The 16,148-nt window shown below is 36.6% G+C and overlaps 1 protein-coding gene across 1 annotated transcript in view; it reads left to right on the top strand.

The window, feature by feature from the left end:
• CSMD1 (CUB and Sushi multiple domains 1) overlaps positions 1 to 16,148 on the top strand; it is a 4,503,734-nt gene that overhangs the window by 3,531,274 nt on the left and 956,312 nt on the right. The window contains exon 42 of the mRNA XM_078647516.1: positions 5,471 to 5,659. Within this exon, the coding sequence (XP_078503642.1) occupies positions 5,471 to 5,659 (189 nt within the window). The remainder of the gene's footprint in view (positions 1 to 5,470; positions 5,660 to 16,148) is intronic.

Here is a 16,148-nt window from a genome sequence, read left to right as displayed (position 1 = left end):
ACTCATTGCCAACATTGTTTATCCTCCATCTTGTGACTAAATTCGTCCGAAACACAAGATGGCGGACTCCCGTTACGCTACCGGTGAGCTACCCGGTTCGCTACCCGGTTCGCGTACCGGGTAGCGCTTCCACCGCGAAAAAAAAATTATTTTATTTTTTTGCCCCGCGGGGCCCTTTAATAGCCCCCACATCAATCCTAGGGGGTCAGGAGGGTTCTACCTTGCCCCCTTTCATTCATTTCCTCCTTCATTTATTTCCACCTCTTGTCTCTCGATCCAACCCAGTATAAGGTCTAGTAACGGTCTTAGTAAATTAGTCTCTTGCTCAGCCCCTGGTAGCTGACAATGAGCAGTCAGGCCTAACTTAGGAAATAGGACTGTAAAGCATTTGAAACATCAAATAAGCAAGGCACAGCGTACCATAAAATTCCCACACCAATTTATGAAAATAGGAAATATTTTTATCTTTAAAACGAATCCACAATGACAGAATTCCAGTATAGGGACCAAGCAAATTATAATGATTGAAAAAACACACAGCGCCACTCTGTGACATCTGATCGCGCTTTACTGGGAAGTGGTCAATGTTTGAGAGTGACCGCAATGGAGCCTAGGAGGAGGAGTCAGGAGGCCCCCACTTAGAATTGTTTCTGGAGCTTTTTCTTCTGATGTCGCTCTACCCTCTACAGAAGTCTGGATTTAGTGAGGGTTCGCTGGCTTGACTTTCTTTGAGGCCCTGGTCAAATCCTGGAAGTCTGAAGCTCCAGAACATTTAGCAGGACAAACCTGAAATCCAGGCCGGGATGCTGTTGAAAGTAGTCGCCTAATGGAACTTTTTCACAGAAGTTCTCCAAAGTTCAGGAGGTGCATCCTAAAGGTATCTTTGTAGGTTCCAAGTGTCCAAAACACCAATCCTAAGGTCTGGAATCTCCTAGATGGTCTCTGATATGTCTGGTTGACAATTCCCACAACACACCTGACCTAATCCTTAAAAGTCCACTGGACACAGTCTGGGATGGGGGACTCTTGGTGGAAATGATGCAAGTGGACTCCATTAAGCAGAAGCTTGCAGAGAGTCCACTCCTTAATCCTTCTTGACGCAAGGTACATTCCCCATAGCTGTAGTACCAGATTGTGCTGCAGGAATGCAGGCCTTTGGGTGCAAATCCATATTCCAGCAGGGCAGTCCTTCTTTTCCTGGTACTTTTAAGCAGCAGATCTGTGAGACTATGCAGCTCTCATCTATTTATTCAGTGTTCTGGGGCGACAAGCAAAGGAGCACCTCTGTTCAATGCTGGTGCCACCCAAAAGTATGCCAACTTCTTTCAAATTGTGGCATCTTCATGTCCCACAAAGCACTGCACTTCCAAAATCCAACATGAATGGTTTCTCTCCGGAGGAGTAATTGCTGGCTAGATCAACGCACAGTGTGGCTCATTTCCATTAGCTCTCCTCCCATGACCTCTGCAAATTCCTATCCTAAGTCTTTCATCTGGCTGAGGCACAGGATGTGGGGTAGGTCCACCTGGCATTCCTTGCTGCTCTTCTTTCTCTTTTAGCTCAGTTTGATTTACCCAGCCCCTCTTTATGACTTATCTTCAGAGCTTAAGAGCTCTCTCCGTCAGATAACCTCTGCTCCAGCCAGGCCACGTATTTACTAATTAAAGCAACCTGGCTAAGCCTGTGAAGGCTGACCAATCAGCAGAGACTACTAAAAAGCTGGATTTTGGCTTACAGAAGAGAAAGTTCTATAGCTTCTCTTCTATACTAGTTATAGTTTCTCCTGTTCTAGCAATAGTTATACGTTAATACAATATTGCAATGTTAGCCTTTCGAGCTAAGTATCTACAATGGAAATTGAAATGGGAAGCTTTTCTCCTCACCAGGGCTTATAAAACATATTTTGTAAGATCCCTGCTCAACTATTAGGGACTTACAGGGTCTCTCAATTCCAACTGTGAGAATTTACTTTTAAAGATAGGCTGCAAGGCAGGACTGCCTTTGAAAGGACAGCAGGCAAACAACAGTGCACATATGCAAGTGCAGGAAGTATACTGACCCTCTAAACCTCCATGCCCTGTTATATACTAGAGACTTACAGCTAGATTGCCCACCCCCTGGACCTATTATCCACTAGGGGCTTGCAGGGGCTGTCATTGCCACTTGTAGGTGTACCCTATTACATGTACCTTTTTAAACATAGCACAGGCCCTCTGCCTGGTTAGCAGGGCCCAAGGTTCAGACAGAGTCAGTTACCACCAGTATAATTTAGAAAAATGAGGGGAACAGGCAAAAGGATGACTTTATTACAATAACTGATTCCCGTTGGATCCTAATAAAAAATCAGTTCTGAAAATACAATTTTTAGTAAGTTAGAGAAAAGGTGTCCTAGCCATCACATTCAAATGCTGCTAAACCAATTTAACAGACTAAAGTTGTTCAATTCAATTGATACAGACTTGAAGCATTTATTTGCTACTTCATTCTATGCACTTTACTCCACATACAATCATAGGTCAGGTAAGTGTGGATACGTTTTAGTCAAGACTATATTAAATGAATTGATAGCATTTAGTCTGGTAAATTGGTTAGGCAGCATTTGAATGTGACGGCTAGGACACGTTTTCTCTTAGTTTATTACCACCCTGTACAGCCGCCTAGGCCAAAGCTCTTGTTGCTATTACATTTTAAGTAAGTTGGCATATTCTTTTTTTAAGTATTTGTTGCCAGGTTCCTTTTTCTGATCACATGACTAAGTGTAGTCGCATCCTGATGCCAGGTCTTTGCAAGACCTGTCAATGGGATCCTTGACAAAACAACAAGAGGACCTTGCACTGCAGTCTCAGTGCCTCTTGAAACCACCTATTGCCTCGGCTGTGCAGCACTTCTTTGACCCGGTTCCACTCAATGCTCCGCTACCAAGATTTAAGGTACCTTGTTCAGCAGACTTAGCTGCTTCGCAGTTGGCTTAAACTTGTGACTTTGTTCTGTTCTGGCTCAACCAGCCAACCAGATATACACAGTTGATGCTTTGTTCTTTCTTGACACTTTTCCCTGAAATATTTAAAAATACATTTCTCCAGGTTTTGTTGTTTTAGTGTTGATTTATTCATTCCATTTTACTCTATTTTTCCATTTTGATGTGGGATTTTTCTTGTGTTGTGTTATCACTTTATTTCAGTTTGAAGTGCTGCATAAATACTTTACACGTTGACTCTACATTATGCTTGACTGCTCTGTGCCAGCCTACCAGAGGGCTAAGCACTGGTTAATTAGGGGTTTGCTTGTGCTTCAACTTGACAAGAATTGCAGTACCTGCTTCAGTAAGGTTTTACCCCCCAAACAGTAACCCAACTTCTTACAGATTGGAATATGACTAATCTCCAAGTGCCATAAGGAGCGCAGATATGATGAAACTGACAGTGAAACTGCCATCAGAGTACATGTTTGCCCTATGATTAGCATGTTAACCATGTCTCTAGGCATAACTGTGGCCAAAGTGTATGTTTCACTTCATTTGTATATTCACACTAGTCATTCATACTCATATTGTAAGCCTACACAAGTCAACACACCAATTTTGGAACAGTTCCTTGTGCAACAGGGTGGATGTATGCAGATACTGGGCTCAACCTGATGGTAGCCCTACATTCTCAGCCCCCACATAAGTGCATGTGCAGACAACCCAGAATCTCGTATACAAGTTTTTCAGCAGCAGACCTTGTTTTAAAAGGTGGGCTGTGGTGCTGGCCCTCTCAGTCTGCTTAACAGGATCTTAGAGCGAGTAAGGCTCCAGTAGTGAGTCTCCATCAGAGCAAAGTCTAAAAACCAGACTGCCAAAAATCAAAAAACCTTGGAGGTAAATGGGGCAGAATACATCTTGCTACAGTGGACATAAATGGTGTTCGTGTCAGTTTACCATCCACAAGACAATATCCATTGTTTTTGAATAGTTTTGTCTATTCTGTTTGGTTGATGGCATGACATACTAACAGAGACCAGTTTATCGTTTAAATTAGGCATTAGGTAAGTAAATCTTCTCTCTAGCTAAATCAAGATCACTTCATTGAGTATTTAGGCAATTGTTTTGAGTAGCCACTAGCTTTTGATTTGGAGGTATATGAAATTGGGTTACTGGGTGAGGGGGTGTGAAATCCTACTCAAGCAGCAACCACAATCATTGTCAGGGGTCTTCCTACGCATCTCATTTCAGGAAAGCAACATTACCCTTACACATATGCTTATTGAAGATGGTTGCCTTGCCAATGTGTTCTCCCTGAAGTTCCAATCCAATATGCCAATATGTGTAAGCCTTTCTCATTTGTGATATAATTTCCTGCCTAGAGAGTATAGAAGTAGGATTGGGCTATTATTATTATTGTTTACATTTATACAGCGCGCAGAAGGAAATGTAATAAGGAATTGGTTCTCCAGGTTTTTCATCATTCCCTTCTTTGTACCTGATTTTGGTTCTCTTTTTTGCAGCAGATTTCCTTTTGTATGATTTCTTCTGGTGTAACTTAGGCTTGGCTCTAATCCGGCTATCATGGTGGTTTTTGTTGTTTTGCTGTTCATTGTCTGCATCAACTACCAACTTCTATCAAGAATTGCCAATATTGCTGAGGGGATTTGTTCTGCCCTTTGTGTTTTTTCATTCTTCTAAATGAGTCTCTCTTAAGGGGAAACTTGACATCTTTACAATGTACATTATTATGAGGGTTGGAGTCATGGATTAATGGGCAGCGTCACCTTTTTCCTTGGGCGATCCAGAAGGAAACTAGAGAGACCTTTACTGTGTCCTGCCCTTGACACACACACATAACAGATTGTTTAAAAAAAAATCATTTATATCTCCAAACATTAACAAGTAATATACAATTACTTTCTAGTTGACTTATCGTCTCAGAATATTCAAGTATGATGTTTTCATGGGCAAAGTAAATAAACTAAAATCAGCACTGTAAATGTTAAATGCTTAAAACACATAATAACTTATGGAAACTGATCCAAAAGAAAAAGAAAATAATCTCATTAATCACTAAAAATAAGGTACACAAATTAAATAATGCTTTGACATTATCGCAGCTTGCTCAATTCAGGTGTAGGCACTTGGCATTGTCTTTATTTGTTAAAAGAAAAACTAACAATGAAAAAGCATCATCTGTGCTAAAGATTGAGCATGGCATTTATTGAGGCGTTGTTCCAACTTTTTTTCGGAAACTGCCTTGCTAGTTATATATGCAGTATTAAATGAGCACTATGATATTGAAATAACTCTGACAAATCCAAGTAGGTGGGGATTTTACTTTAAACCAATATAAAATACTTATAAAAATACTAATTAGCAAGTCAATTTAGTGCATTTTATGACACATTTTTATGATAATTGAACTATGCTCTTTAACAATATATTACTTGCAGATAAATGATAATTTCTGTATTTTAATTTAGCATGCCTCTTTTCTTTCAGCTTATGAATTACAGAACTGTCCAGATATAAATCCATTTTCAAATGGATATGTTGTCAACATGGATTATAGTGTAGGACAATCAATATCATTTCATTGCTATCCCGGATATGTACTCATTGGACAACCAGTTCTTACATGTCAGCATGGAATCAACAGAAATTGGAATTATCCTGTCCCAAGATGTGAAGGTAACTCCAGTATGTTGAAACATTTGCTTCAAATTCTTTATGGTTGTGTTGGTTTATATGTTTGAATATTGTCTGAGCAATGTTAAACAGCACTATACTTCTATTCTTGAAAATACACCAATTCTAAGAAACTTGTGTTCTACCTTCACTTGAATATGCTTAAATGGAAACATATTTGAAGCATGTAAATAATCATTTTTAAACATAGTGGGCCTCGTTCACAAAAGTAACATCATTTTGAATTATTTAATCTTTACAAACTCAGAGTGTAAATTTATTGCAAAAGTGTAAATCAAGCAATTGGCTTTCTCTTATGTGAGTGGGGATGTGCCTCCATAATCCCCCAACCCTCCTTACATGATTTTAACACATGCCTACCCCCCTAACTCCTACCTAATACCATCCCTATTTGCAGTAAGACTACCCCTGTTCCAATGCATTCCTGCCGCGGAGAATCAGCAGTGGGGGTAGAGAACTCCGTACAAATAAGTATAGGCAAAGTGGAGGCACAAAACTCCCCTACATAGGGGCTGATTCCGATTTCGGTTGGAAGGGCTCCGAACGATGGTCGGAGCCCTTCGGACCGAACCGGAATGTGTGGGCAGGATTCCTTTCCAACCAAGCCATTCCGATGGGCTTGGTGGGAAAGGAATCTGACTCGGATTTCCAGATTGCGGACGACAGGCTCCAGAAATCCCTCAGTACTCCCCCGGTCGCCTCTTTACGACCGCGTGAAGTGCCATGGCAGCTTTTTGCTACCTTTTCGTGACGGTGTGTCCGGCACGAAAAGGCAGTCAGAAGCTGCCTCTGGGGGCCCCCAGCAGGGCCCCCAGGGGTGTGAGGCTGCCGGATGGCGGCTTGGGGCACCTATGGTGCCCCTCCGCTGATCCCTGCAATCGGTGGCAGGCACATTGGGGTGCTGGCCACAGGGTGCAGGGATGAACTGCACCCCTGCTTTCAGCAATACAGGCATGCATTCCGCTCGGAATGCATGCCTGTATTGTTAAGAATACAAATGTGACCGAATCCTGTTCAGTTGCATCGTACTAGCAGGGCTGTAACCGACAATAGCAGGTCGGTCGGTTACAGCTCCTGGCCAATGTCGGACACACTCAGGTCCTTCCGACATCGGAATTGGCCCCATAGTGATTACTATAATTTAATATTCTTGTTTAAAAGGTGTGAAAGATGCCTAGAGATGGGCATCAGAAGTCTACTCTTAATGCTACACCTCCAAACATTGGACACAATGTAGAATCAGAACAGAATACAAATAAATGAGCCACAGAGTTTAATAAATTATGTAATAGCGAATGGCAAATAAAGTGCCAAGAAAATTGAGATCATTTATCCATTAAATGCTAATTGTGCAGCTCATTCTGTAGAACAATTATCAAGATGTTTGACATCTTATCTCACATTAATACACAATAATCTCAATAGTACAGAAAATGCAAGGGATTCTTTAATAATAAAAAATTCACATGATGAAATGCCATTCAAAATACTATTGACCATCACTAGTTTTGCCTGGCAGGACAGGAATAAAATCTTACGAATACTGTACCTTTTACCAAGTCTAAAGTCGTTTGAGTGAAACGTATGGAAAATATGTTTAGATTTATCACACCAAACCTATATTCTACAAAATGTCATCTGTTTTAGGTGTACATTGTACGTTTGCTCCAAACATCTGCTAAAACAAACAGCAGTGCAAGATTGTATTGTCTCATATTATGATGTTATATTATAGCATTTCTAGAGCACACCAAATATCCTGAGATGATTTAAATACATTTGAGAGAGTCCCATTGCCTGAAAATGACTACATACCTAATTCCTGGAAAGTCAGGCCTTTGAGGCCTTCTGAAAATGTAGTAAATTCAGGGGATCTTCCCTAGTGTACAGGGAAGCTCATTATACAGTTTTGCAGCTCTGACTGAGAAAGCATCAGGTATGAATTTATTTAATACATTTTTTTGTTAGGCAGTCCAGGCCAATACAGGGGACTGATTTATAAAGTTGTGAAAAGGATTTAAAAACAACTCACAACCCCAAACATTTAAGCGATGTATAGCTGATATTGGACCTATTGGACCTTTTGAAAAATGAATGGAACAATGAGAAAATTTATTTGTTTTTAAGGTCTTATTGAATATTACTACAGGAAACAGAGGTACAATATTCAAAATGGAAAGTTGTTTTGGAATATCACTTACATGCATACAGAAAAACTGAAAAAGCAATTCCAAGTATGTGAATTATGAATAGCGTGGTGAAGAGACATAATATCAATGGAGAAATATTGAGTTGCATGAATATCGAGGCAAGAATATCGATGGTGTAAAATGTCGAGGAAAGTTTAGAAATATCGATTTTGAAAATATTGCTGTCAACAATATTGTTGTAAATAATATCGACAATTTGTATTTTTGGTTTTTGATTAATATTTACATTAAACAAATATTTGAGTAGTTGTTATTTTTTATGTTTACATTTATTTTTTAATCTTAAAATGTATGTTTTAATTGTATTTTCACTTATTTTTAGGAGCGGGAGGTTGGGTTTTATAGGGGATAAGGCTGGGGAGTAATTTAAAAATATTTGTTTAAAGTATTAAATATTTTTTTAATTTTATGTAAACTTTTAGGATTGGGATGTTGGGTTTAAAGGGGATAAGGGTGGGGAGTAATTAAAAAATATTTGTTTAAATTTTGTTTTTTAAAATTTTGGTTAAATTAAAAAAAATATTTAAATAAATATATGTTAGTAAAATGATATGTTTATTTTTATGTATATATTATTTTGTGTTGTATTAGTTTTTACAAATGTTTAAAATATTAGTAATTTCTTTTTCATTTTCTAAAATTTTGAAATATTAAAATTTAAATTTGTCAAAAAAAAAATCAAGGCCAATTTAGAATTAAAAATGTAAATGTATTTACATTTTTTCATAAGAGAAAAACCAAATGCTATTGACAATTTCACATTTTTAGGGAATATTGTAATTTATCTGTATTGTTTTAAAATGTTGTTTTAAAAAAAGTTTTTTTACCCTTTTTTTAGAAATGTTTGTTACATTTTTAAATTAAAATCAAATTGTATATTTTTGTAATTTTATGCTTTTTCATAGTTTTGAAATGTTTTCTTTTTTATATGTTTAACATTTTACATTATTTATTACTTTTCCTTAGTTTTTTTTTTCAAGTTTGAATAGTAATTATTTTTAGTTTATTATCCAGCCCTTTCCTTGATTTTAGTGGGTTTGGAGTTGTAATAGTAATTTTACGTGGTTTGTTATCTAGCACTTTCCCTGAGTTTAATTGGCTTTGGAGTTGAAATAGCAATTTTTTATGGTTTATTATCCAGCACTTTCCCTGAGTTTAGTTGGTTTGGAGGTTGGAATCGTAATATTTTATGGTTTATTATCCAGCACTTTCCCTGAGTTTAGTTGGTTTTTTGAGTTGAAATAGTAATTTTTCATTGTTTATTACATAGTATTTTATTAGAATTTATATGTAAATTAAACATAAGGAAGGAGGTGTATGTCAGTTTTTATTGTTAACATTTTTTTAATAATAAAAACACGTCTTTATTTAGCTTGTTCACAATCAAATTGTTTTTATTCAGCTTTGTATACAATTTTTGAAAATATTGAAAAACATGATTAACAAATTTTGATATTATTCAGAATACATTATAAAGCATTAAACATTTTAACATATATTTTTGACAACATTACAAATAAATTTTTACATACCTATTTCTTAAAACAGTTTAAAAAAAATTTACTTTTTTATGAAGCATAGTCATATAGCAGTAAAGTAAGTATATTTGAGTTCTTTCATTATAGACTTATTGATTTGTGTTATTTATCATTTCTTTTACAGAAAAGTAAAGATTTTAGTACATTTGTTTTTACATTTTTTTAATAAATTTTAGATAATTTAATTTTTGTCATAAATATATAATATGTATTTTACACTGTTATAGTTTGTACTTTTTGTTATTAGTATTTAGTATATTAAATATTATTATGTAAAAAATAGTATTTAATATATTTAATACTTTACAAATTAGTTTCACAAATATATTTTTGTATCATATTGTTTTTTAAATAAACATTGTTATGTTTGCTCATTTACAATAGTCTTTTTGTAATTTTATATGTTGAAGGGGAGTAGATCAAAGAAATATCAATTTTAATATATATTAAAAATTATATTTTTTGTTTTGTCATAATATAAAATGTAGTATATATTTAACATTTATTGTACATTTTTTCAATATTTGTATATATTTTTTCAAAATATAAAAAAAAATTATTTTTGGGGATTTTGTTTTATGATTTCTCCATTGTTGTCTATGGTGAGTTAGTCCATTTTCATTTTTATCACTCGGCCATTTTATTTTTCCATTTCCTCACTTTTCTGACCATCTGTTTAATTTTGGAAGAAGGAACCTCGAGGTTAGGAGCTGTATTTCGTCAGATTAGATATGTTTGATTTAAATTTCTTTTAAGGTAGTTTTAAGGTATGGGGAGGTAGTAGTAGTGTAGTTACACTTGTTAGGGTATTAAATATTTTTGTGTAGTTTGGTGTAGTTTTGGTAGTTTAGTGTTTGATGTGTTGACATAGTTTTGAAGATTTGTAGAGTGTTCTATAGGGTTAGGTTTCCCATTTCATTAATGGATAGTACTGAAGACTTGTTCTTTTAAGCAAATTTTTAGGTTTTTGAGGGTTTTGTTATTAAGAGGATTACGTCATTGGAGCATTTTTTCTACAGTTGTATTTTTGATTTTTTTGGGGGGCTTTTCTTTTGAATGGATTTGTGTTTCAATGTATCTACTATAGATCTTTTCGTTTTTGAGGGCCATCTAGTGCAAAACACCTGTAAGTTTGTTTATTATTATTGGTGGGAAATGGTTTTAGTAACTTGTGGTTTGTTTGTTTCTTTTTTATTTGAATAAATGTATTATGTCATATATTTTTATGTACGTCTTAAATTTTCAAATGACAATTATAATTAATAATTAAAAAAAGAGTGGAAATATGTTGTTTAAATGTTTTGTAATTTTTATAGGCTGCATGTTGTTTGTTATTGTTTTTTGTTTAAAGTATAGATTTGGCTACTGTCTCTAGGTATTCTAGTCCTTTAGTGTTAGATTCGAGTTTAGTATTGTAGGTATTCGTACATTGTTTTTGTTTGCTTACTAAGTTTAGGACCTATTTTAGTGAGGGATTATCCTAACGTTAGTTCTTGATAACTCTGTTCTTTTTTGATGGCTTCTATTAGTTTCTGTAAAGTTGGTTGTCCTCTTCATATTGTGGCTTGGAAGGCATTATGCCATCCTTCCACTGCATTATTTGTTTTAGCTTTTTCGTGCTAGGGTGCTATCATAGACGTTCCACCAGGGGATTTGGAAGTTTGGTTGTCTTCAGTTTTAGGTTTGCTTTGTTGGCTTGGTAGAAAGGACTTTCAATAAGTATATTATAGTGGATGGATAATTCTGTTGTTGGTACATAGGCCAGGGCTATTAGTGTGTTGATTTGAAAGGCAACGTTGCCGTTTGTGGCATAATCTATACTTGGGGTAGACTTTTGCAGATATTTCCAGATTCTTTGGTTGAAATGATAATAGCAACCTTGTATTTCAGTATGAGGATATATTTTTAAAATTGACTGAATCATTGCTTGTTCAAAATCTATTATTATTTTTGATGGGAAGTAGTTTTTTGTCTGTTGTTTTATTACTGTGAGGAGGTCTACGTAGGTAGTATTTAGTTTGTTGGGGAGTAGTGCGTAGAAGAAGGGGATGTTGGTTTCTTCCTATTCTCCATGGATGGTATAGAGTTGGCAAAAGGTCTTACTGCAAACTTTAAATGTCCCACCCATCAGCCATCATCCATATGTCACATTGCTTTAACTTTTGAATGTTGGTGGAAAAGATGATAATTCTTTTTTCATACCGGGTATTGTCATAAAGAATGAATTTTTCATCTTTGGGTGTGACTGCGTATTCTTATAAAATTTCAATTTCTGTAAAAGTTTGGGGGGGATGGGTGGTGTTTGAGCAGTAGATCTTTTAGTTCTGGCTGTTAGGCGTTTTAGAGTGGGGATAGATGGTAATTGTCGTGATACATGTTCATGAACCCTAGTTAGTTAGTACGGTGCGTACACCCATCGTACATGGGGTAAGGTGCGTACACCCATCGTACATGGGGTACAGTGCGTACACCCATCGTACATGGGGTACGGTGCGTACACCCCATGATCGCAGGGGTACTCACCATACCCCTGCGATCATGGGGGGTATGCACCATACCCGGGGGGGGGGCGTTCCGTACCTGTTTTGGCACAAACTCTGCTTTTACGGCTGTTTTCAGCTCCTGTAGAAAAAGGGTCGTACGGTGCGTTCCCGACACGTATCGTACTTGCTGGGTCGTAAAAACCAGCCGCGAACCGTACAGATGTCGCGTACAGCGGGTTCCAGGGGAGATTCGTACGGAGATTAGAGTCGTGCGGTCTCTGTACGACTCGTACGGAGTACAGCTCCTGGTAAGAATCGTACTTTGTCGTACGTACGGGGGACGTTGCAGGGTACGATTCGTACCGGAAAAACACTCCGAACAGCTATTCGGAGTGGTTTTTTCCGAATCGGAATCGGCCCCCTTAATGTTTGTTTTTATATTGTTTAGTAATATAATTAAAATGTATGTGTTACTACATTTTTGGTATTTTTTATATGTGTAATAGGTATGTTAGTGTATTTTTGATGGTTGTGATATTTGTTTATGTTGTAGTGTTAGTTTATTTATTTATTTTAGATTTTTAGGTGTATTTGTGTTTTAGTTTTATTAATTTTCAATTTTTTTGTAGAGTTTGTTTTTAATGTTTGATATATGTTATTTATTTATATTATTGAAAATAGTTAATTTTTATGTTTAAATGGTATTGTTTGGTATAGTCTATATGTATTTTATCGATGTTTGTGTTGCCCATATTATGCATATCAATGTTTTTGTTGTGATATATCTTATTTTAATTGTATCGATATGTTTGTGTTCTTTTTTTTGTTGTCGATATTTTTGTCATCGAAATGTATTGAACAATATTTTTTATCAATGTTTCTGTTATTTTAGTTTTGTGTATTGGGTGTCGATATTTTGTATCCAATATTAGTGACTCTAAAATTTTGTAGCTCGATATTATAAGAGTGGATGTTGTGAATAGTGCTTGGCCTATGAATAAAGGCTTTATATCAGAATCACTTTTTAAATATGTTTTTTTAAAACATTGGAATCTTGAGAGCTCCATGTATGACAATGGAGGTGCTCAGGGCCAGTAATAGCTGGTACAGACCTTTTATTCCAACATCTCAAGGTTTGTCAAGACTTGTGGGTGCTTTTTTAGCTGATCACATGTAAATTCTTTACTTAGACCAGAATCCACTAGACTCACTTTGAACATTTAGGGACTTAAAGAGATGGGGACCGCCCAACATAGTGTCGGGGATCCCAGAGGCCAAATTACAATGCGACCGCCACTGTGGCGGTCGCATTGTACATGTTTTCCATTGAAGTGGGTGCTGTTGGCTGCAGCACCCGCAGCAATGGCAAAAATGCAGGTTTTGCATTTCCCTGCACTACCTGGCAGGCACCATGCTGTGCCTGCCATATGGTGCAGGAACCCCAAGTGCAAAACCAAAGTGCCCGGGGGAAATGAGGGCCCGCTACGGGTCCCCAAAGTACATCCCCACCAGTCTTTCCATGGTAGATGAACCGCTATGGAAAGGCTGGTAGGGATAGACCATCATAATATAACCGGCGGAGCCTGACAGGCACTGCTGCCATTCTGGGAAATAGGGCTGCTCCGTCAGGCGGTCGGAAAAGCACTGCCTGTCGGAACCGTGGTGGTCGGTCTTTCCGACTGCCACAATTCCACCCACCGTAGTGATCTGGCAAGAAGAAAAACGCAATACGATGGCGGTGAACCTGCCACCGGCAGCCTGCTGGTGGCAGGTTCACCGCCATTATAATAAACCCCTTAGTAACTATTATTCAAGGATTGAACATGAATTTTCTCAAAGTGAATGTTAGCAAAATGGAACTAGTATTACTGTGCACAAAGACTGTTGGCATAATGTTTTGTGGCCTCCTCAATTCAGAAATATTGCCACCATGGCTGAAATCGTTAAATATCGGGGCATGGTTCTTGATGAGAAGTTTTCTCTCAATGCTCAGACTAATGGTGTTTGTTAATCAAGTTCCTAAACAAAGCATATCAGTTGAAAAACTGTTTCATGCCTGCCAAAGTTCACACTTTAACAGCTATTTTTCTACAGCATAAGGTAACTCAATTTTACATGATTTGATTTTAGTAAGTCTAATTCTCACAAACTACTTCTAGGAAAAATCCAAATTGCTAAATGATTCCTCAGTGGAAAAGTGTTCTCTCCCTCTTCTGAAGAAGCAGCTCACTCCATACACCGGCTCCATACCGGCCCACCAAAAGAGTTAATGTGTTCACCATTTCTCTGTGACGGCAGCATAGAGTTTCCCAATTGTTCACTGGAGAAAGTTTCATTGGCGGGTGAGGGGGTGCCTTCTCATTGAAAAGATCCTCACCAAAATGTCCATTCAGAGGTTAATGCATGACGCTGTTTTTTTTTAAACAAATATACCATGCTTTTACAGTCTATACATTCTTATCCAATCTCAAACTCAGCAGCTGGTAGTGTGAGTTTACAGTATAGATATTAGCATTTATGCATTAGGTTTGACCATAATTCTTGAATTCAGTTATCTCTCTAATGAATCTCCAGTTGAATGAATATGCATTTTTGCAATATTCCCACACTGATATTCCATATACAACTGTAGGGAAAAATACACATATTTACTAAAATGGCACATAAACAGCAGTCAATTTGAAAAGACATGAGTTTAGAACACCATTTAACTTTTATATGTTGGATATAACTGCTGCATGCAAGGCGATAGAGACTTATTTCCAAATTGTGAATATTACAAATCATACTTGAAATACCAATAACTCGTCATATGCATAGCTGTATTGGGCAGTGGCAACTCTTATAGTTACTTCATAATACAATATTTGTTAATATATTATGCCTCCTCCTGTTTCTTTATTGACATGACCCCTATGATGAGTCTGGCCTCCAATAGCAGGGAATGCATTAAAAATGAGTTCATATCACTTTTAAGGGAACTGTTTTGCTGATCAACATATTTAAAGCATTAACTTTAAAGTATTTGTTTTGCTGATCCACATATTGAAAGCATTAATTGCATTTTACTTGCAAAGAAGATGAGCTTTAACTTTTCTTTGAAATCAAGGAGGATTTGGATGTGATCAAGTTCAATTATTTTTCAAATGATTATTAAAAACATTTCAATCACATCAAAAGTTAATTTGAAATATAATTAACACTAGCAGATATTTGAATCTCACAATATTGCATTGACCTAATAAGATGTTTAGCAATTAGTATTTCTTCTCTACAGAAAAACTGTAAAAACGTGTGAACTAAATATAGCAAATTATTATTCAGGCACATGCATTTACTTGAACACATCTAATTTTAAGGTCTTATGCCAATGCACTTCCATTCCACCAGATAGCACCAGCTCAGACCACATCAGTACTTTATTACAGAAGCTATAGTTTTAGAGAAACTGTAGATTAATTAGACATAAACAAAGACATGGAGAGCCTTGCTATCTATATGGAAATCACTTAAGTTAAAAGACCCCTCAAGGTGTTGTAAAACAATGGCCATAAACTTTATAAAGCACAAGGATTCTTGGATACTGTCTGCCACAGAGCATCGACCACTGCATCTCTACTTTTCTGTAAATGGCACTGAGCGAGCTCATTCTGAATGATTTGAAGATTATTATTACAAATTGAATCAATAATGTCAATTTATTTTTTACAAATTAAAATCCATATGAGTGGCTGTACATAATAACAAGTTATACAAGGGCCTATAGGTCTGAAGATGGGCTTTATCAAATAACACTGGCATTTCCTTGGGAAAGCAGCAGGGCCATATAAAAGAGCTGTGTAAGAAAATTGGTTATTAGCTGGTGTCCCAGGTAATGAGTCCAAAATCTGGTCGGGTCCAACACACAAGTTCAGTAAATAAACTTGGGCTCAACACCTAGTAGCTATGGCACAGAACAGACAGGCTTAACTTAAGGGACATTGTATTAAGTATGCTGCAGTGCCAAATCAATTAAAAAGTCAAAATAATATTAGTAACACAACTAATTGCTGAATATATAAAAAAGATTAACAAGAGAAGATGACACCAAAACACTAAAATCTAAGAAGAGGAACCGAATATTTGATGATTTAAAGTTTTAAGCCAAAAAGCGTCAAATTACAGTAAAGTACAAATCTAAAGTAACACATTTGCTGGTGGAGTGGATCTTTGTCTGATTTTAGGCTCAGAATTTGGATAC

The sequence above is a fragment of the Lissotriton helveticus genome, chromosome 6 (genome assembly GCF_964261635.1).
Source record: "Lissotriton helveticus chromosome 6, aLisHel1.1, whole genome shotgun sequence".
Lineage (NCBI taxonomy): Eukaryota > Metazoa > Chordata > Amphibia > Caudata > Salamandridae > Lissotriton > Lissotriton helveticus.
Note: the sequence above shows the minus strand (reverse complement) of the source record. Positions and strands in the feature narration are given on the sequence as shown.